The 23,845-nt window shown below is 35.9% G+C and overlaps 1 protein-coding gene across 4 annotated transcripts in view; it reads right to left on the reverse strand.

Moving 5' to 3' along the window:
- Positions 1 to 23,845, reverse strand: part of LOC134750472 (protein Skeletor, isoforms B/C) — a 91,859-nt gene that overhangs the window by 53,344 nt on the left and 14,670 nt on the right. For all 4 annotated transcript variants that reach the window (XM_063685632.1, XM_063685635.1, XM_063685633.1 and 1 more), the window contains exon 2: positions 11,332 to 11,475. In XM_063685632.1, the coding sequence (XP_063541702.1) occupies positions 11,332 to 11,475 (144 nt within the window). The remainder of the gene's footprint in view (positions 1 to 11,331; positions 11,476 to 23,845) is intronic.

Raw genomic sequence — 23,845 nt, forward strand, 5'->3', positions numbered from 1 at the left:
TTTTGACTTTGACTTTGAATACCCATATTGTATCAAAACGTTTATTCATTATAGTATTTCAAAATGTATAGGTAGGTATTTAATTAAGTAGTAAGATAATTAAATAAATAGAGTATGTTTCTATACAGAGAGCTATTTATTATCTTTAAACTATTAATTGAAAGTATTTTAATTACTGCGATACTAAGTCTAGACTAAAACAAATAAGCCTCTTAAAGAAGTAACTACACTTTGAAATAGTTTCTTAATTGATCTTTGTAGACAAATAGTCTCAATTTAATTGACCTGAAATGTATATAAAACAAACAAGAGAAAATACGAATATAGCGAGATTGATTTTGTAAAACACATAATATCCTATTGCAAATAAGTTTTTGGCAAAAATTTCATTTTTGGTACAAACTTTTATCGCTAACTGTACTTTTCTTTCCACGTACCGTTAACCCAGTGTCAAATTGTACTGGTAACCATGGTAACTCCAGGTTTAACCGTTTAACCCCGGGTTAATGGGATGGTGAAAGTGGGCCGAAAAGGTTAAAGTTGTCTCAACAGAAAAAATCTGGAAAACATGTCTAATTTTAATTTATTTGTTGTAAGTATATCTATCCTGTATGTACCACAGCAGTATATTTTTAGTATATTGGCTGTTATAAAACGTTATATAACATTGTGTGAAAGAGACAGCATAATAAAACATATCAATACTATCATTTTGTTCCTGTCACATATTTAAAGCCATAAAATAGCTAATTATATTGTCGAGGGGAACTAACAAGCAAAATTTTAAACACAAGTACCTATATTTTAAGATTTTTTTGAGATAATAGTTAGTACTATTATTTATTCTGTGATAATAGGCAAAAACTTCCATCGCAAGTTTCGCGCGGCGCGCCATATCTTTTATTCCTTTCTAAATATCTGGCTTTACGCTCCCTCTTAAGGCGGTTCCCTGAGCCAGAAGGCGAAAAATCTCCTTATATGATCATGTTTTTCTAAGAGGCGTTGATATTCGTAAACGTGAAAAAAAATATATAGTTCTTGACTATATTATCTTTAACAACATAGCTTCCGATACACGAATTATGACACTTCGCTCGATACAATTAATTCCCAAAGTAACCTCTAACTCGGACTTTTAATCCTACTTTACTCGGTTATTTATTATGTGATACTATAAACAAAAAAAGAAGAAAAAACAATCTTAACGTAAATAGTAATTTCATAGCTTTAGAATTTCGATATTGTAAGGTAACGTTTTTAAAATAAATAAAAACCGACAAAATTCGATCAAAATTGACACTTGGCGCGTATGTTCTTTCCCGTTCTTTCTTGCGAAATGTGACAGACAGCGGCAAACCGATGGAACGGCCTTAAGTGTTTCTGTTAGTAGTTACTACTCAGTTGCTTTCTTCCGAGCTGGCTTTAAGACAATGCAAACAAATAACCATTCAACGCGCCGTAAGTTACCAAAATATTTTTCTTAGCTGGTTTTCAACTACGATCTTCTATATACATAAAACAGTTTCGTTAGTGAGATATTGACAGATAAACTCACGCGTTTTGCACACATAATTCATGTCATTACCGCGTCTAACGCGGGTAGTTTAGTGTTGTTTACCAAAATTTCAATTGACATTTTACTGGGACGTCGGTCTTCCGTGACCGCAGCTAGTGCAACCTAGGGAAAAAGGTAAAATAATGAAATTTAATCGCTTACTGACATTGATTAAGATACGAACTGTTCTTTAAATGTTAGAACTTCTTATCATAAATAAATATTATGGGAAAATTTTGCACAGATAGACCAACTCCTGCAGTAAGCCTCATAAGACTTGTGAGTACCTACTAGACGACGATATATACATTTATACAGGTTGGAAAAATATTATGGGCCCTAGAGGGAAAGTGCATTAAAACGTTAAGCTTCATTTTACTTTTCTTTTATTTTTAAAAAGAAACAAAACTGCATTCAAAGATTTTTTTAATTCGCTGGTCTCGCCCGGGAATCGAACCGACTAAAGATTCCAAAAAATAAACACTCGCTATTTTATTCTACTAGTCGATACAGTGAATGTTAATGATAACATTTCTCCAAGTAACATTAGGTCTTAAACTCGTCTGTCGTACAAAGTATCCATAAAATCAAATATTTAGTACTCAATTATATTTTCAGACAAGGGAAATTGAAGAAAAAAATTAAAAATCTAAATGCAGTTTTGTTTCTTTTAAAAATAAAAGAATGTTTCCCTTAAGTAAAACTTAAGGTTTTAAGGCACTCTCCCTCCAGGTCCCATATTTTTCTTCCACTCTGTATAGTCATATATAAATAGGTACTTATAATCAGGGCGCTGGTGGCCTAATGGTAAGAGCGTTCACCTTGCAATCCGGATGTCGCGGGTTCAAACCCCGGCTCGTACCAATAAGTTTTTCGGAAGTCATACTTATGTACGAAATATCACTTGATATTTACCAGCCGCTTTTCGGTCAAGGAAAACATCGTGAGGAAACCGGACTAATCCCAATAAGGCCTAGTTTACCCTCTAGGTTGGAAGGACACATGGCAGTCGCTTTCGTAAAAACTAGTGCCTACGCCAATTGGGATTAGTTGCCAAGCGGACCCCAGGCTCCCTTGAGCCGGGACAATGCGTGGCAAAACTCAGGAGTAAATATTTGGGATTAACACACAAATAAATGCCCATACCAGGATTTGAACCCGGGACCTCCTACTTCGCAGACAGAGTCACTAGGCTAGGAGAATGAGACCCTCATTAAGGAGACGGGGGAGGAGGAGGAGGGTGTTGAAAATATTGAAAGTTGTTAATACGGACTGTACAGTATATTTTTATCGCTTCCCTTACACCAAATCCCTCGCGCGACATGTTCTGATATAATTTATTTCCGTCGGCCATTTTGTGTGGCTGACCCACTTACGGTTTTTAAGGCACTTTTAATCATTTGTTACCAGCTTATGGAGTTGGGTTGGGTTTATTTGAGACTGCGTGAATAAGTGTTACTCAATTATTGAATTATGTTAGCTTGAATAACATTATATAATTTAATAATACTCTATGCAAACTTGTGGTTTGATAACTTTATGGTAAGAAGAAACGAGGAAGAAATTATATCCAATGAGACTGTCGTGTTGCATGTTGTGACTCATGAAAAATATGATTTAAGTAGGTATTCATGATTTTAAAATGACTTTAATTTTCACGATTTTCCCCCTCCTTCCCTGTCTTTTATGGAAAATATTTGATGCATCAACAAATTGTATACATCTTTAGCAAAAAAACTTCTTATATCTACGCTTTATTATGTAGATTTCAGGCTCAGGCCTTCAGGCAGAGTCAGGCTGAGTCAAAATTCAAAGATAATTCAAGAAATAAATAATTGAAGGCAAGCAAATTTTCAAGCACTAAACAGGGTTTTGCTGAATAAGGGATGCGTAATGCGTTGGGGTATTATGACATAGTTTAAGACATGAAAACTAAGTAATTACATGTATTATATGAAAAAGGTTTATTATTTCGTATTACTTATTAGCTTTACCAAGTTTAAATATATTATTAAATGACTAGTCAAAAACGTTATGTCCGGAACCATATCATATTCATACCTGCTACCTACATGCAAACGGGTTTTTCAAATGTTTCAATTGTAAAAATTTTATTAGTCTGAAAGCTTTTTTTTACTTTGACAGACTTCCAGAAGGGTTACTAATTACATAACCTAAACTACTGATGTTTTCGGAACGAAAGGGGGAAAAGCGTTTTAGTTTCGTATGTCCGGCTGTTTTCTCGACAAGTCGAATGTCTCCGCCGATTTTCGTGAAATTTTGGGCTCGATAATAAGATGGATTTTTTTGTCTGGAAGTTTTTGGAACGTTTGGATAGAATTTTGTCAAAATGGCATAGCCATGGGTACACACTAGTTTTAAAATATTTTGGCTAAGAGTGCATAAACACATTCCTTTCGGCAAGTCGGCCAAGCCCGAACCGCCGAAGCGTGGCGATATAACGGCGATGTACCGTTCGCGGATCTCGGCCTAGTCGCTATATCATTGTGTGTAATTGTGTGTAATTGATCACATTATTTATAATCCGTGTGAATTATTTATAAATAGGTGTAATGTTTTAAAAATTCGAGTTAATTGACAGCTTAATAACTAGCATTAATTTTGGTTACTGAGCCAATACGCGAACGGATGTGCAGACAATTCGACGGACATGGTGTAACTATAATAATTCGGTGTTAATTATAATGCTATTACACCGACAATTTTCTATCGCTTAACCGGCTTATACATTTTGTTACGTAACAAACGGCGAGTCAACGTGTTTTGAACAGCAATGTGGTTTATCCTTTGCCCTGTATAATATTACAGACCTTAAAAACGTAGTAAGGTCAATGTGGAGAAGACCATCTAAGATAAGTTCATCTACAAGATCTTTCGTCACTTTCAACTCTTGCATTTGTGCACATACTCCACTTACAGATGGTCGTTAGAGCACTGCTTTTTCTGACTTTGATGTTTGAGCTACATAAGAATCATCATCATCATGTCAGCCGATAGACGTCCACTGCTGGACATAGGCCTCCCCCAAGGCTCGCCACTCCGACCGATCCTGTGCCGCTCTCCGTACATAAGAATACAAAATACGAAAACTCTTACCCTATTTATATACCAGTTTTTGCAACAAAATTGTATATTACATATATATTTGTAATCTTCCATCCACTGTCACTTAAGCAAAAATTCGTTGACATGTGTATACTGGTTAGGGCACTAACCTACGGTGCCCAAACTTGGTCACTCACAAAGAATCAGAAATCCAAACTGAAGGTAGAAGGTGAAGGTGGTATGGGCATGAATGCCATGATTAGGAGGGATGAATGCCATATAGGCAAAAGAATATTAGGGATGAATGTTGATGGACGGAGAGCGAATGGTAGACCCAAAAAACGATGGATGGATTGTGTGAAAGAGAATATGAGAAAGAAAGGAGTGAGTGCTGAGGTGACGAAAGATAGAGGAGAATGGAAGAGAAAAACATGTTGTGCCGACCCCACATAACGTGAGATAAGGGCAGGAAGAAGAAGAAACTAAAGGTTTGCAAACGTGCTATGGAGCGCAGCATTTTAGGTGTTAATCATAATCATAATCATAATATATTTATTGTGACTAAAAGGACCGATCGCGTCCGAAACACCACGCTGCGCTCTAAAACATAGATTAGTATAATGATATTACTGCTCTAAAACTCGCATTGCTGACGTTGGCAAAAAAACCGCCGGGCTCAAATGTAACTGGGCCGGCCACGTCTATCGCATGCATCCCTTCAGTCTCAGGGGCCCGATAAATTATTTCACGCCCTCAGAAGACAAGTATCTTATGACAAAATAACGACTTATACGAGACCAACCCTTATTTTAAAAATAAATACCCGTTCTAATAAAATAAACTAAGATAATTACATTACGATCTCTCAAGAAGTAATATAAAAGCACTTTTATTCAAACTTAGTATAATCAAAGATAGATATAACTCCGTAATAGATGGATACAGTCTAAGGAAAAAACGTGCCTCGAAAATCAAGAAAATTTGATTCTCGTTGAGAGGGCGCTACTAGTTTTGGCCTACAGTCGTATAGATGGCGTTGACGGTTTCGTTTGTTATTTAACAATTTTAACGCATATCAGTGAAAGAACATGGGTCAAAATCATAAAAATAATTAATGCAAATAAAATAAAAACATTTATCTATATTTAAATACATTCTATCGTATTTTTATAAATCTTCATTTTTAGTTTTAAAGTGTGTCGACAGATGGCAGTGAATTTACTGGGGTTACAAAATTTACTATGACAGTACCGCTCTAGTATAAGTTACTCTATGGTATAATGTAGAGCAACCTAGCTAAATCTACCTTCATACTATTTTACTCTTAATTCCAAGAAACTTACGAACTAAAATGGCATAAAATAAACATGGACGTACTTAGTTAATTCTAGTTCGTGTATACAGAAACTGTTGAAAGTCCAGTAAAGCAGACAATATAATGAGTGTCTACTCCAAGTTTTAATCAAGAAAAAGTCCAGTAGCTAAGGCATTTCTCCTACCGCTGACGAGGAAGCGACTAGCTTTCTAGTATATATTGTCCCTCAAAAAGTGTAATCTCTTGAAAATAAAAGAGATGTAAGTACCATTAATTGATATTATAGTTCAGTGCTTAAGCCTTAAGACTGCGTCCACCATCCAGTGGCTCCTTCATTAGGGGAATTGTGTTTTCTAATAAACCAATAAATTTATGTAATAATCAGTATATTACTATTGTTGTCCTACTGATTCCCCAACTTTTGGTCTTTGTCATATTTTATTTTGCTTATATTTTGCTTTATCAACTAAACGGCAAATAGTGGACATATTTTTCCGGTGTCAGCATGGTTGCATTTTAATCACCTGTCATTATGCCTGTCACTTTCGCACTAACATAATTGTTAGAACGTGACAGGCATGGTGACAGGCGATAAAAATACTACCGTGCTTAGCCCGCTGAGCACATTGGGCAGGATGAGGATAAGAAAAATTCGCTGTGAATGACGGATGGTTAGCTGGCAGAATTGGGAGCGCGTTGGAACGGTAATCCAGAGATGTGGGTTCGAATCCCACATTGGCCAGAGTTGATCACAGTCCATCTTTTCATTGTGATAGACATCTGTACTATATGCAATTTTATTAAGTTAACAAATACCTTAGCCTGACTCGCTTCGCACCTCACCTTTTCACTTACTGATGTACCGTCGGAAAGTATCCAAAATTTTGAAATTTTCACATGGAAGAACTTCGGAAATTCTTATATTAATAAATCAAAATTTCCATTATTAAAATGAAAGGTACCTTTGTTTCTGCAAAATTTTCCTAAAATATCCGAGAAGTAGTATATAGTATATATAGTAGTTTTGGAAACTTGCACAAAAGTATCTGTCTTAAGATAAACTCCAGAAAAGAACACGTTTCCCTCTAATTCACTCAACCACTTAGTGGTATAAAAATGCACCGCTATTTGCATGCACCGAGCATTAAGACCATGCATTGTGCACCATACAGCTTGTAGACCGAGTTCCCACGGTAAAAAGCCAACTTTATCGAACATTGAATTTACTGTTACGCGAAATAGGTTGCAATTATCTGTATTGACTAATTTAATTCCCATGCGATTGCACACAATGACTGAATTGCCTTGTAAGCTTGCAATACTGTTTCTACATTGCTCGTTTTATGTTTAATTTGGCAATTCCATATTGATGCACTTAAGTATTCGATTATTTCAAGAAGCTTCCTTATACTTATTTAACCATTATATCTGTTACTACATACAAACATTTACGATTGTTATCATTGCGTAATAGTTGTTTACTACCGTTATGCTGTCTATTGTGTTAGAATTTATTGGAAATATACGTTCAACCGTTTATAGTACGAAAACTACGGTTGTATATTTAAGCAACATTACCGGATTATCTATTTTTTAGGGTTCCGTACCCAAAGGGTAAAAACGGGATCCTATTACTAAGACACCGCTGTCCGTCTGTCTGTCCGTCTGTCTGTCACCAGGCTGTATCTCATGAACCGTGATAGCTAGACAGTTGAAATTTTCACAGATGATGTATTTCTGTTGCCGCTATAACAACAAATATTAAAAACAGAATAATATAAATATTCAAATGGGGCTGCCATACAACAAACGTGATTTTTTTGCTGTTTTTTTCCGTAATGGTACGGAACCCTCGGTGCGCGAGTCCGACTCGCACTTGGCCGGTTTTTATAATAAGAAAGGTCAAGTCTTTTCAGTAAAATTTAATTCAGATAACGTCTAGGTTTGCAAATTTGCCGTATCAAAATAGGTCTATTATCATTTGTTTCATAATTATAAATCATTAAGAGGGGTTGAGTCAAAATTATAGTTTTTATATTGAACTTTTACACAATTCAATGAAGGGCAAATGCCATGAAAATATCGCACGGAAACTAGAATGGGTATATTGTCAAGTCAAGGGCAGCCTCTAATCTAAGCAAAACCTCACTAAGTTAGTTGTTTCGGTACAAAAAAAATACGACCACATGTCTACTTTTCATTTAATTTAAATTATATACCATATACAACAACAATATTATTATTGTATAAAATAGCTAGTAATACAGCCGAGGAATTTGATAAATAAAATGTTAAAAACTAAAGTATACTTTCAGTCATTCAACCTACAGCTGCGAAATTGCCAAATCTTCTGTCACAAGTTTCACGTATTTTTTGCTATTTTCTAATTTCCTGGCTTTACGCCCCTTATTATTATATATCTAGTGGCTCTATGAGCTGTAGGCCTCGCGAGCATAAATTAAAACTGAATAAATGAATGGCTCAGCCATTTTGAACAATTCCCAGAAAGTGAATCGACAAAAAAAAATTGATCATCGAACCTGCTCACAAAATTTCACAAGAACCGGATGAGAATTGCGACCTGTAGAGGAGAACATCCGGACATACGAAAGCATTTTTGCCCAGGCTGAAGCGGAGACCTTTGCTAACGCTCGGTCAAAAATAGTTTTGCCTTAATGAGAATTTCTCCATTCAGAAAAAAAAGGATTTTTTTTACGTATTTGCTGAGGTATGATTTCTTGTCTCGTACCATAGGCTACTCGACCCGCTACGCGAGTTGCCACTGGCATCGAGCACTTTTCTCTGCTCGAGTGAACTGCGTCTTCATTACGCTTAACCGTGGAAACATACGGCAGTTTGACTCGTACGGGCCCGCGCCAAAATCTAATTAGAAAGGAGTCCAATTTAAGCAATTTTCATGTGAAAATGATGTCTTTTGCGTCTCGCTCGCGCTAATATATATACGAACAAGCACGAGTGAAATGCACTGGAGAATGATAACCAAATGACCTTATTTTGATATCAAAATGTAAATAATATTGTCTTCGGTTACCGCGATAGTTACTCATGAAATAAAACTATGAAAACGAATTATATCGCGTATATTGAATTTATAATACATCCCGACCACCCACCCGTTGACCCGTTGACCACGAACGCTGTAAAGGGTTCGAAACGTCGGGATGTATTATAAATTCAACATACGCGATATAATCCGTTTTCATAGTTTTATTTCATCAAAATGTAAGTTTGAATTGGCTTCTCGGACTAAAGTCTACATTAGCTACTCGACCCGCTACTCGCGTTGCCACTGGCATCGAAAACTTTTCTCTGCTCGAGTGAACTTCATTACACCGTGGAAACATACCGCATTTTGACTCGAACGGGCCCAAAGAAAATTCTAATTGGGAAAGATCAGGCTTGCGTGATGTGTTGCTGGAAATATTATTTTTCTTTCGAAATATTATTACTATTTTCCCAGTAACTTTCGAAATTGCAAGCGGCATGAAATTACAGAAACTTACGCGTTGGCTACTATTAATGTCGCGATAACAATAAGAATGATTATTTATTTTTAAAAGTATATATTTACAAGGAATTCCGACAACTATAAAAGAAACATTTAACTTTTTAAATAGCAATACAGAGCCAATTATAGGAACTCTCAAATAGATTATCCAATGTGATGCTCAGAACTGTGTAGCGGCTACACAGCTCCGGCCCGGACCCGGCCCGGTCTACCGTGAGTCACCCTTTAAGCTTCGAGGTACCTGGCAACAATAGTGAGGTAAGTCTTTTATTTTTTGAGATATAGGTAGGGGGGGGGTTTATCCTATGCATCACAACAATGTTTAAATGTAAAATGTATCCACGAATGCAGTGTCGATACAAACCCGATAGGGTTTCACGGCACTTTTCTGTTTGATTTATTGTAAGATTTTAATATAGAATAAATAAATAAAAATAAAATATAAATATTCTTCTTACTTTGAATAAACAAAAATAGAGGTAAAGTGATTATTCCCATAACGCAAACCTGTATGTTTTCACCTATCGTATCCGCGCAAAACATATTCCACCAAACTATCTCAAGCTTATTCAGGTCATCACAGCTACATCACTCCAAATCCAACTTTATTACAACCACAAAAAGCTCACATTAACCGCAATCTTTAGCCTCATTACAAGCAATTTTTATCTACCGCCCAATTAAAGGAAATGAGACTTTATTGCTACGACTTTAGAGGTTTAATCGGATGTATTATGTTATAACTAAGGAACATTGTTTCGAACGTTCGACCTACTTGCAGCGAAGTATTTTGTGAATGGGTGAAAGGTCGCGATTATATAGCATTGGAGGCATTAAGTAAACCATCTTTAAGCACGATTGTCCACGTTGTAGTTTTTAATATCCAGCAGCGCCATCTACAGTGTTTGTTTAATGAGTTTGCGGCGCTCGCGGTTGAGACTTTGGGTCCCTGGTCAGCTGACATGAAAATATTCATGGGAGCACTGTCGGCGCGGCTGGTCGACACCTCAGGGGACCCCAGGGCTGGCGCGTACCTCCTTCAACGTATTTCCCTTGAAATACAGAGAGGTAACGCCGCCAGTGTCATGGGGTCCATGCCGCAGTCCGACTTGTTAGAAGGGGTATTTTCTTTGTAATTGCGTTCGTTTTTTTTGTAGGTAAGTATATTTTATAGTTTAAAAAATTGTATTTTTTTTATTCTGATAATTAACTATATTATGTATTGTGACAATGATGTGTATGCTGTTTGTTTAAATATGACACTGCGATGTTTCAAATATATGTTTTTGATATGACTCGCTGTCGTGTCATTCTGTAACACAATAAATAGTTTTCGGTCAACATGAACGTATTTTAATTATACACAAGATTAGGGTATTCGTAAAACTTATTTGAAAAGATATAATGTTTTTAAATTTAAAAGTGGAAAAATTATTGCCTTGGGTGAGACGAACTAACGCGGCCTCTGAACTCTGGATCAAGTCTCACCCAAGTCAGTAATTTTTCCACTTGTAATTCTAAGCTTAATAGCATCGTTCGAAGACGTTACTGCTTGATAATAGTACTAGATTGTGTCACAAGGGAGCAAAATGACATATTTACGGCGAGGGCGTACATTGAACCCCGAACGAAGCGATGGATCCTATAATTGAATCCTGAGCGTAGCAAAGGATTCTAACATAGAATCGTGAGCTTAGTGAGGGATTCAAGTGATAACTCCCAAGATGGAAATAATTTTGCTAGCATGTGACATACTGTTTTTCACATCACCTATGAGGAAATTATTATGTTCTAAACTATTAATTACCTAAAAATATATATTACCTTTCAGACTTAACATACATACAATAATAAGTAATTACTAACCTGGCCCTTCGCCATCGTAATAGAAGCCCTGTATATACAGGGTGCGTGCGTCGACGGCGTACACGTGCCCACGCACGCCGTGCTCGAGCTGCGTCAGCGCGCCGAGCGACTTGCCCACATAGCCCTCCGCGCTTAATGCGCACCCTGTAACAAAAATACATGCTCTATAATTTTCAAAAATATCGATATGCCAGTTGCAAATAGTTTAAAAAAAACTGAAAAATTCACGGAAATTTCAAGAAAATTTTAAAGGACACAAGGGAAACTTTCATTTTGGAAATTAAAAAAAATCAATTCCACATATCAGAAGTTTAGTTAGTTAGAAGAAGTTTCCGAAGTATTTCTATGTAGAAATTGCGCAATTTTGTAAACTATCCGACGGCACATTGCAGAGGTAAGGTCGCGGTCGCCAAGACAATATTGTAACTTAATGCCATGCCAATTTGGCATGCACACAGACGCACGACGCACTTATCGGGTTTGGGTCAAAGCTGAGCGAGGGGTATAACTGTCAGTGATACGAGATCTAGGTAAGTATCACGTCATCTGGACCGTTTTTTGAAGTCAAATATGTGCTAGGAGCTACTGGTATATAAATGTCGGTGGCCGATCGTATAATCCGGCCGATCTTAAAGTACCTGTGTAATATTTTGACGATAATCACATTTCAATTTGTATTTACTAGCTTTTTAGCGACTTCGTCGAAGTGGTGTTAGCAATTAAAATTAAACCAATAAATAGGTAGGATAGGTTCATTAGGTTGCTTCAGTCAGATGCCCGAAGGGCAACTGTCTAGAAATAGGAGCGGGGCTTCGTTGACTCAGGGAATGAGACAATGATTTTCACGTTTCACGATATGCCTAGAAATTTCACGATCTTCCGGATATTACGATCGGACACCGACATATATATTCCGTATCTGGGTTTGAGTCATTCACCGCTCAGCCCTCGAGTTATGAATGGAAGGAAATGGCGCGTTTTGGAATCAGTTTAGTGATATTTTTTTAATAAATTAACTTTTTAATAAGGTATCTTATCTAAATACCTTATTTTTATTATCATTTTGACACCAGAATCCTAAAACACAGTTTGCATATTTTTTCATTTATTTCCAGAACCGATAAAAACAAGTACAATGATAGTAAGTATAAAAAGAAACTCATCACATTACTAGAAATTATAGGTACATCGACACCACTTAGGAAGCGATCCATATAAAGCAACACTATCAAAAAAGGTCAAGGAATGTGCTAGTGCATGGGAAAGCAAAGAAAATTCACTAAACTCAACACTGAGCACACAAACATCAACTTTAACACTTTCTGTTAAAGTTCAACTTGCAATGGCAGTGGACAAAGAAACGTATAAGTCCTGCTGCAGAACTCAGATTTACATCATTGTAATCTGGTTTTTATTGCGTTTTATTACTGTCATTTAAATTTGGAATGTCGTAGTTTCGTTTTATGTGGCAAGCTGGAATTTATGTAATTACGTACTTACATTGCATTACTGTCGGACGTGAAATATATAGATTTAAATGTGTTGAAAAGGACATAAAAAAAATTAAAAATGGATTGCTACTTTTGCTAAGACTGACAACGTGTCATATCATTCTAATATCGGTTTGATGTCAGTGCACGTTAGAATTGGCCCGTAAGACACATACTAAACAAGTTAGTTTTGTGGCAACATCTTTAATACAACGATCATAAATATATATTTTTAATCATAAACTAATTAATGATTAAGCTGCACGTGATGTTAAGTATTAATTTTCCGTTGCTAAAAAACAGTATCAAATAAATAAAGAATGCCTCCTATGTAATTTGTCCATAATTAACAAGTACATATAGGGTAGCACTGATTGACTAGCACGTTATTATTAAAAACTAATTGACCGAGTGTTCGCGAAGATCTCCGTTTCAGCTTGGACAAAAATGCTTTCGTATGTCCGGATGTTCTCCTCTGCTGGTCACGTCAACGGATTCTAGATAAATTTTATGGGCAGATTCGATATGTAGATTTTTCGGATCGTTTATTTTGGAAATGCTCAAAATGGCTACAATTTGCATAAAAGACTTAAGAGCCAGAGAGTCTATGGCGCTTATGACTATACTTTATGGTGCACAATAAAGAATATTTACTGACTTTACTTACTAATGTAAGTTCGTTGTAATAATGACTCAAAGAAGTATATTTTTTTTATATATTAATATCTCGAAGTCTACAGCTCACAGATCCACTAGTATGTTTGTTTTAATTTTCCATATATTATAATTTGTTACGTATCTAAGTATGTATATGTAGCTATTTGTCGTAACAAAACTTCAAGACATGTTATTGCTAATAACGGGTCACTCACGTGTTTTAAGTCGAAAACGCTCGACATGTTCCACTCCGTACCGAGGAGCGTCATCAGGAGCTTGCGTCGACGGTGACGGACCGGCGCTCCTGATGACGCTCCTCGGTACGGAGTGAAACATGTCGAGCGTTTTCGACTTAAAACACGTGAGTGACCCGTTATTAATATATTTAATATGTTATTGCTACTCTACTAACGTACCGAGTAACGATTTTGACCTCTTTGAACCCTCAGTTTAAGCTGCGGTCATTACTGGTCAGCTTTAAAACACGCAACAATGTTAGAAAGTCGTCCTTGCGCGCCAGATCTTATCGTACATCTCACGCGCGACCTTTCGTGCGCTTTCTTTCTGCGTCCGCGCTTAGTCTTATTACCTTAAATCATTCCAATGCACAAGTCGAGTGAACCAGAGGCCAGTTTGAACATGCACTTGACGTTAAAACGATGTCTAAATGATATCATTTTGTTCTCATTCGTCCGTGTGTCGCGCTCGCGCTAATACATGTACAGTCAACCAATTTGATTCCTAGGCCAGTCAGGTTAAATTGAATTGGCCTCCCAGTCTTGTGTTGGCTAAAGTCAACACTATATATCCTTCGAACGAGCGAAGAGATTTCAATCTTTGGCTGATGTCAGCTTAAGTATCTAACTTAAAATGGATTTAAGAGGTTCCTGAGTTTACCTGGCTGAAAATGCGATGTTTAGAGTTAGACCAAAAAAAGTTTGCAACTATTTGGATAGCACACGCATTAACGCGATTTTATGACTCATAAATAACGCACTGCGTGTGCTATCAAAATCGTTGCAGACTTATCTTGGTCTCAGTTTACATAAAACCTTTTACCAAAAAATCGGTCTGAGGCCAAATAAATCGCTCGTGAATGAATGATGGTTTATGAATGAATGATCATTACATAGTTCGTTCAAGAGCTCGACTCGGCCGCGCTTGCATTAGGAACACAAGGCCTCTTATTTATTAGGTTCACTTTCACTGCTACAGTATCCGCTTATAAAAACGATCGTATAGTGCACATGTGTTGTTCTCTAATAAAAGTAATAAAAGAGGCCTTATGTGTAAGCTACATTGTGTCGCGAAGCATTGTAATGTGGCGATCAGAGCCTTTTTGGCAACATGTCTATCTATAGCTCGACATGTTTAAGCTGATTAATGACATTCAGAAACAATCGCTGATTTTCCGTGTCATTTGTATGTTATTGTATTTACTAATTTACCATATACCTATGAGAGTTTTGAATGATTCACGGTTAGTTTCACTACTTATATATAGGTACAAACAAAACACAATACAAAAGGTAATCACGGTCTATATCCCGGTCAATATAAGTCATTCAATCTGCCCTGCTTATCGCAAATGCAGTAATCACATTGGAAAACTCATGCATTTGTTTATCTTGTTCTCCTTTAATAAGGATTTAAACGATTTTTTTCATGCAAGTAATGCATACATACATGCGATAAGCAGACCCCGTCAAGTAAAAGTACGCATGCATTTGGGGTAATTGTTCCCCAATAGCTTGCGGAATCTTACCCGCACGGTGGAGGAGTGAGTGCCAACCCTGGCATTTCTTTATAATTTTACCACTAATAACGGGGCCTGGCGATAAGCAGGTCAGAACATAAATCAGATTTGAGCCTAAAAAAAACTATAATAAATGTAATATATGAATGTATGAAATGATTATATTCTAGTTCTTAAACAATTCTCTTGATAGGTGTGACTGTAATTTCACAATAATTATGAGAAACCTCGATGCGTCAATGGAATTAATTTTACAAAAACGTAATAACATTTATCTAATGCATTCTCATTTTTGTTATACATATCATTTCTATCATAAATAAATAATTTGTTCGATATATAACATAGGTAGTTTAAGAAATCCAGACATAATAAGTACTTATGTCATTTTAATACTTAATACAAAATCTATATGGTTCTGTATGAATTTTAGATGCATAAATATGATTCAACTATCCTCAGTATTTTTCTCTGACAGATTTTCCAATATATATATATGGATAAGTTCGCCTCTGTTGTATTTAAATCTCTTTGTATTTTTTCGTATTTATTATTCTATGTACAATAAAGAATATACATACATACATACATTGGCTAAATTCCCTGAACATTTTTCCATAAAAATACGACAAAAATTCCGAGAAGAAAAGAATAAAAAAGTTCTGTAAAAAATGTCGTCTAAGTCTTGTAGGTGTCAATTGATTCATCTGTCGACAATCCGATCCGTCCGGCCACTTTCGCCGCTTCACTTTCCGTTGAAGTGCTTGCACGACATGTTGTGAATTGTGCACAACTAACACATTTAATCTCTTCTCGCTTACTTTTGGTAACATCACAACTAGGGAATGCAATAACCGGCTAAACTTGAAGTTTAGCCGTCGGTTACGGTTATGCCCGAAAAATAACCGATAATCGGTTATGGTAATTTTCGACGAAAAATGATAAATTTACAATTAAGTAATTTGAAAAAATATAAAAATAAAGGTACAGTGTTAGGCAATGGAGTGTGGCTTCGTTGTTTAATTAAACATACAAAATACAGTAAGTGAACATACATGAATTACAAAAAATATAGTTACAGGCGACACAGCCAAAAAAGACAGGATTTTTTAGTCATGAGAAGATCAATTAATATAATTTATTAGTCATAAATAAATAACCGAAAATAACCGTAACCGGTTATTCGAGTTTACAATAATCGGTTAAGAATTTTTTTCAAAATAATCGGTTATAACCGATTATTTCGGTTACGTTTATAACCGATTTGCATTCTCTAATCACAACTCTACAATCGGAACGATGTCAAACATCACTGGAAGTATTGGCTTCAGAAATAATGAATGATTACGTAAATTATTTGCTTTTGTACTCATATGTTCCAAAATATAATAACCCACCGTTTTCCCTAAGGTCAAGCCAAATTCCTTTATTATTAGGGCCTGTTTCACAATGACCAAGTAAAGTCCTGAATAAGCTACTTGCCACTTATCTGACGAATAAAGTCATCGTTGGCGTTTCACAATCTCCAAATAAGCTTTATCTGCTGGATAAAGTGCTTTTTTGTAGGAAATTTTATCTGGCAGTTAATTTATTTGTTAATTAGCTATCCAATACTTTAGTTGGACATTGTGAAACAGGCCCTTAATGTCATTATTAAATCGATATCAAAGTTATTATTTCGCAATAATAACATTTTTTAAGCAAATTGTTTTAACAAAAAAAGTTATCTTTATGCTGGCTGAAATTTGAGATTTTTGAAATATGTGTGATAAAAATAAAAATATATTTCTTATTAACTTATCATCAAGACAATCTTTAGCAATGGAGCATTTCATGTAAATAGTAAATAATATAATCACACTCTTACTACACATTGGATAAATTTGTCAAATTAATATAAATTAGTACTGTACTTTTCTTAGAATTATGAAAACTGGTACTATATTATTTTTCTGAAGAAAAAACAGCAAGTCAATTACATTTCGTGCGTGTTAACTGATTTGTAATTAAATACGATTCATCTGTATGCATACAATTATGTAATTATGTATGTGCATGCTTACTTTAATTTGTGACTGTGTTACTATGTTACGATTTTTTTGAATATAAGTTGACAGTCTTAATTGCTTTGTAGATAAAGTTTAGTAGAGTTTATTAATTAATTTAAAACTCTTTTGTTAGGGACGGACGTTAGGCTTGCTGTCCCTTTGAAAGGAATTGTATGGCTTTTGGATAAGGCTTTAATTCTCAAAGTATATTTTCTTCTAAATCACGGACCTGATAGCTTGGCATATTGTTGTTGTCATTCTACGAAATACATGATACGTCTTCAAACGACACGAGTACTAGGTTTTTTTTAATTAAAGGAAATTTAAAAAAAAATAGCAACTCAAACTTGCAACCTATTGAAACAGCGACCCAGCTACCGAAGCATAACAGCAATATGGGGCATTTTCTATGAAAAGCTACCTTATTGTCGATGGCGCTTACGCCGAACAGCGTCGCGCGGCATTATATTTATATCGGAGCATCGTTGATAATGGCTTAAGCGCCATCGACAATAAGGTCCCTTTTTATAGAAAATACCACATATGATTTTTCAATTTCTCCTTTACTTTAAGGGTCCCCGGCAAGCTCAGTTCTCCATACAAACGTAGTTACGCTCTCATTTTAAAACGAGTAGCTAGTTTGCTCTGAAACTTTGTACTTACAATAGGATAAGGTATATCTATGTCTGTAATTAGTTTATGTAGCTTCACATACCATAGTTAGAACAATACAGCGTATTTAAGTTTTTCATACAAAACTTGTTTTTGCTCTATTTCGGTTAGATATAAACTGGAGCTATGTATATAAACTAATTTCAGACCTAGATATACCTCATGTACGTGCAAAGTTTCATTATAATCCAACACGTAGTTTTAAAATGAGAACGAAACTCCGTTTGTATTGGAAGGTGAAATTCGGCCGAGCTTGCTCGGGACTCTTAAAAGCTTGTTACTCCATACTAGTCAATCAATTATCACTTTCAGTCTTCTACGTTTCTCTAGTGTTTCGTAACGAGAAAACCGCGCTAATGCATGTTGTACTTACTTCTCTGACTATGTACAATATGTTTGTTTCACAGGTTAACATTATATTAATCTTTCTCGCAAGCCAATGTTCCAAATGTGCTTTTTTCCCAAAATCCATTGTAACTTTTCCTCACTATTCTTAACTTATCTCACCTATTGCGGCATACCTATCGGCGTGGGCGCACTATATGCCCTACTGCAAAGGTAACAAGGGTGACTGTATGTTGTATGTTATGTGGTTCCCATGTATTGTGGGAACGTTGCGTCTTGCGTCACAGTTGCGTCATGCGAACTATGCGTTTTGTGATCGTCAGTCGTAACATCGATCACGTGAGTGACTGTTTAAGATGACGTTTGGATGTCAATTGTTGCGGAGTCGTTATTGCGGCCGCTGTGTCTGTCAATTTCCTTGATAAAATGAGTGACGGTCGCCGGATTACTGCCGCGATTATGACTTTTATTCAGTTTATTTTATCAAGGAAATTGACAGATACAACGGCGGCAATAATGAAGATGCAACGGTAATTCAGCTGCAGTTGACATCCATGTCAAATTTAGCCAATGATAGAGTAAAGGATGACTCACGTTAGACCGGGCCGTGGCCGGGCCGGAGCTTCCGGCGCATACTTTTCTATGACATGACAGGTGATCACGTGATGCTTTCCATAGAAAACGAAGCGCCGGAAGCTCCGGCCCGGACATGGCCCGGTCTAAGGTGAGTCATCCTTAAGGCTTTTGAGATTCTCGGACATCCCAGGAACACAACACCTAGAGTTCGTAGTTCGGCAGCCGCCATAAGGTACCTTTTGCCGTGGAATGTCACATATCTTTACTATTTCATATCTTGTGAATCTCTAATTCATTTCGTTCCATTTGGAGTTGAAACTCTAGGTCCATGGGGTCCCAGCGCGCATAAGTTGTTTGCAGAAATCGCGAAGCGTCTGGTTGACGTAACTGGTGACCGAAGAGCTGGCGGCTTTCTCGCACAACGTATCAGCATTGCGATACAGCGGGGAAATGCCGCCAGCATCCTTGGTACAATGCCTCAAGGGCCTATTTTAGATTTAAGCTAGTTATTAATTTCGTTTACGTAGTACCACTGTATATATCTTGTATCCTTACATTAAAAAAAAATTCATTTCTCGAATCGCGCCGTTTGTTTTATACTATATAGTTAAATAGTTAGTATCTATTAGGCTTAAGAGTTACTGTTAGTAAAATTATGACCTAACATTTGTCCAGAATTACGAAACCACGAAGACAATGCGTGTGTAACGCAAATACGGTATTCACAGACACAATTCCTATAGAATTTGACTAAATAAAGGAAAAATACACATTGCTAGCTGCCTACATAAAACGCATGGGCTATTGTCTTATTTTAGAGTAAGTTTAAGACACCTACTATACTAATATTATAAATAAGAGTCTCTGTCTGTCTGTTACCTCTTCACACTCAAACCGCTGAACCGATTTAGATGAAATTTGAATAGAATAGAATAGAATATTTTTTTATTGTATAACTGTGTACATACATACAAAGAAGATTTGATATGGAGATAGTTTGAGGGTCGGACATAGGGTAGTTTTTAGGGTCCCGTACCCAAAGGGTAAAAGACTTCTCTGTCCGTCTGTCCTTATGTCTGTCTGTCTGTCACCAGGCTGTATCTCATCAACCGTGATATCTAGACAGTTTAAATTTTAACAGATGATGTATTTCTGTTGCCGCTATAACAACAAATACTAAAAAGTAAGGAAACCTTAAAACGCAAGTCCAACTCGCACTTGGCCGGTTTTTTAGAATGTTTTGCAAATTGCACATTGCTACCTTATAGTACTTTATTACCTATAACTTATGTTTCTCGGACATTCCAGGGCCACCTAAAGTTCGTTCTAGAGTTTGCAAGACTAATTGTTCCCTAGCATAAGATTTCTCAATGCCCAAGAAAATTAGGTCTTTAATAACTAGCAAACTAGCTAACCAGCGTACGAGTATAGCGAGGTTTAGACTAGCAAAAACTTGAATGTATTTTCAAACAAACTTTTGAATGCACCCTATGCATGCTACCCTATAGTGGTACCTATTATATATAACATAATTCGGTACCTATTACATATAACATACTTAATTCTTATAGGCACTAATTGCACCAGCGTCAAAGGATATATTTCAAGGAGTGACCCATGATGAGCTCACTGCCAGGTGGCCAGCAAATATTAATTAACGAAATCTGATCATTTATCCGACTAAAATTAATCGGAAAGGCTCGATTGTCACCCGATAAGAGCTTGAATCATTTTATAGGCTATTAAAGTTTTTTTTATTTTATTAAAGTTGAAATTGATCTATGATTCATTTAGACATGCTGCTGAGATTCTTATAATCTGTCGGTGACATTTGACACCCGCCAGGTGCCAATTAATGAGGTAGCTAATTAATTAAATATCAATAGCAATAAAATATACTTTTTTATAAAAAAAGCAAGGAAGACGAAGTTCTTTATTCTATTGTTAAAAAGGAAGTATGATGCCATTTTTACCCGATTTCAAATTCCATGTAATTTTCAAATGAGAGCGTGACGGCAATTGAGCGACTTTTTGGCGGAGGGTTTGTGAGACTATTAATCCATTGTAATAAGTTGAAAGTTTGTATACATATGTACGAGTTTGAACCCTCCTGAATTAATTTTAAAAAATCCCTTCGTAACAGCTTTTTCTTATAAACCGAAATAGCCTGGGTCATTGGAGGCCTTGGTCACTTTTTCTTAGTACATATATGACATTTATTTCAGTTTATAATTTATATTATTTCTACTTGAAATAAAAACAAATTGAAGTATTTTCTGAAAATAATTTAATTTGTTCTAATATTTCTAATAGTAGTAAGTAGTAGTGTTTCTTATATTATTAATTATTATGATATTCTTAAACGTGTTTTTGTTTGAAGAAACGTCACTTTTGACACTGACATATCTAATCCATATCGTTTCTAGATCTATTAATTGAAGTATCTTAAAGTTCGAATCGGGCAGTAAGGTTGCCAGAGCTCAACGAGGGTGCGGAGTAATAGGCAACGCGCATGTAACACCTCTGGAGTTGCAGACGTACATAGGCTACGGAGACTGCTTAGCATCAGGCGGGCCGTATGCTTGTTTGCCATCGACGTAGTATTAAAAAAAAAAAGGTTAACCACGGGTTTGTGGGATGGTTCAAGTGAGCCTAAGACGGACTCTCAAGGGTTTTAACTTTTAGCCCAATATTCATAGTTGCGTTTTTCAACTTATTGCTAAATAAGTTACTCTCACCAATAACTTTTCTGCACCGATTCTGCAGCGTTACATCAGCGTTTTCTCCGATGCGCTGATAGTATTGCTAAAGAGAATCGAGTAGGTATAGAAGCTTATTGTTATAGTAAATTTTGTAGTCACAGTAAATTTACTGCCATCTTTCGACACAGGATTAAAAGTTTTAGAACACCATATGAATTTGACCCATGTTCTTTCACTGATACGTGTTAAAATAGTTAAGATATATGAAACGGTATCGTTATCTACACTAGTATAGGCCAAAGGTATGGCGCCATCTTTTCGAGCATATTTTTTCTTGATTATCCGAGACACGTTTCTTTCTTAGACTTTATTTATCTTATACACTCCATAGATCTTTAATATTGTTACGTAATCGTCAAATGACTAAACACCAAATTACGAGGAACAATGGAAACGGAGAAAATCCATTATGTGAATAACATAATTGTTTTAACCTACTTATGAAGAAAGTTATGTTTTTCGGGTGTATTCAACTAATAATTGTTATAAATTGTTTTAGTAACTGTGTGTGTGTGGGTGTGTGTTTGTGTGTGTGCTGTTCACCTAGCACCCTCCTCCTCGCTTTGCTCGTTGTCACACCTATGACACCTATCTGTCTGAACTCTGTCAAATTACACTCTTCCGTGATTCTAAACAAACAAAATATAGTGGGAAATTATGCGAATGATTAGAAAACTTATCAGGAAAAGCAGCTATTGAAAAATAAATATAATAGAAATGCTTTATGGAAAGAAAACTATTAAGAAAAATAAAGTGGCAAAAATTGGGAAAATGCAGAAATCGCAACTTGGAAAAAAAACGATTTCCGGAAAATACATTACAGTCAAAGTATCAAATATCGACACGGATAAACTGCACAGAATATGTATACAAGACCTTACTGCTAATATATTAAGGTAGTGTGTACATATTATTGGCACTGTTCGTATAGATATATAATACCTTGACTGTACACACTCGGTTTGTCCAACCGATAAGTTACTAGAGTTAGACCAAAAAAAGTCTGCAGAGATTTAGACATCACACGCAGTGCCAGTGTTATTTATACGTCATAATTTCATAGAAGTTTGACGTTTAAAATAACACCTGCACCATGGAGACTATATAAATAGCCAAATCTCTATGTATGAAAAGGTTCCATCAAAAAACAGTAATTAGGCGGCGCCACCATACACCAAAATACTACCAAAAACAACCTACGTAATTTAGTCGGGTTATTTGTTGCCTTATATGGTTCATGTTATACTCATGTCCCAGAGCCTAACTAGCGCCACCGGAGAGATTAGGAACTATAACTTAAAGCTGAAAGCGGTCACTTTTGCAACAATTCTGCCATAAGAGATTGGCATCCTTTCAATACCATCCATAACCTGCACTGCGTGTGCTGTCAAAATCTCTGCAGACTTTTCTTGGTTTGACTCTATAGTGTGTTGTGTATGTTTATGTCTGTGTGTAAACTGACAAGATAGCAAGCCAATACCGTTGTTTTCACTGTCGTCACATTTTTATCGTTATCTGTTAACTTTCACAGTCATGAGCCCAGCAATCATAGTCTATCAAGATCTAATATTCATGTTCATGTTCTAAGCTCGTAAATCGTATCAATCAGCTGCAATCAATAGACGCATTAATTATGTAGATTTCAGTTTTAGATTTAAGTAATAATCTTAATTTTTGTCTTCCTGTTTCTGATGAGTTGATGACTTTGATGATGACTCCATGACTCCTATTTTAGGAGATATACCTATCTGATATTCTATACTTTTTTATCGAGCTGGTGTATGTAATATAATACGAAAAAAAAAAACATTACCTATCATTAAAAAGTTAGGTTAGGTTTTGAGCGCGTTGATGTCCGTTGAATGTAAATATAATATGTTTTACCGCAATCTATAGAAACTTACCTTAGTAAGTATAACAAAAACATTTAAACATAATTATTTTACTAACCAAAGTATTCACATTAAATAATTTCAGAGCTAGACTCGTTGACCTAACCTCGTCTCAAAGTTCAACTTAATAAAATTTAAACTTTAATCTAGCTACATAAGACCTAATCCATATTCATGTGTGCCATTAGGCAGTGGAGGATTACCTCCACTTTACATAATACTTAAAACTTAACCAACTGTAATTATTTCGTGTCTCCAAAGACCTTTAATTTAGCAGTTAGCTTTTAGACGTTAAAACTAAAAGGACTTATAACTC

The sequence above is a fragment of the Cydia strobilella genome, chromosome 20 (genome assembly GCF_947568885.1).
Source record: "Cydia strobilella chromosome 20, ilCydStro3.1, whole genome shotgun sequence".
Taxonomy (NCBI): Eukaryota; Metazoa; Arthropoda; class Insecta; order Lepidoptera; family Tortricidae; genus Cydia; species Cydia strobilella.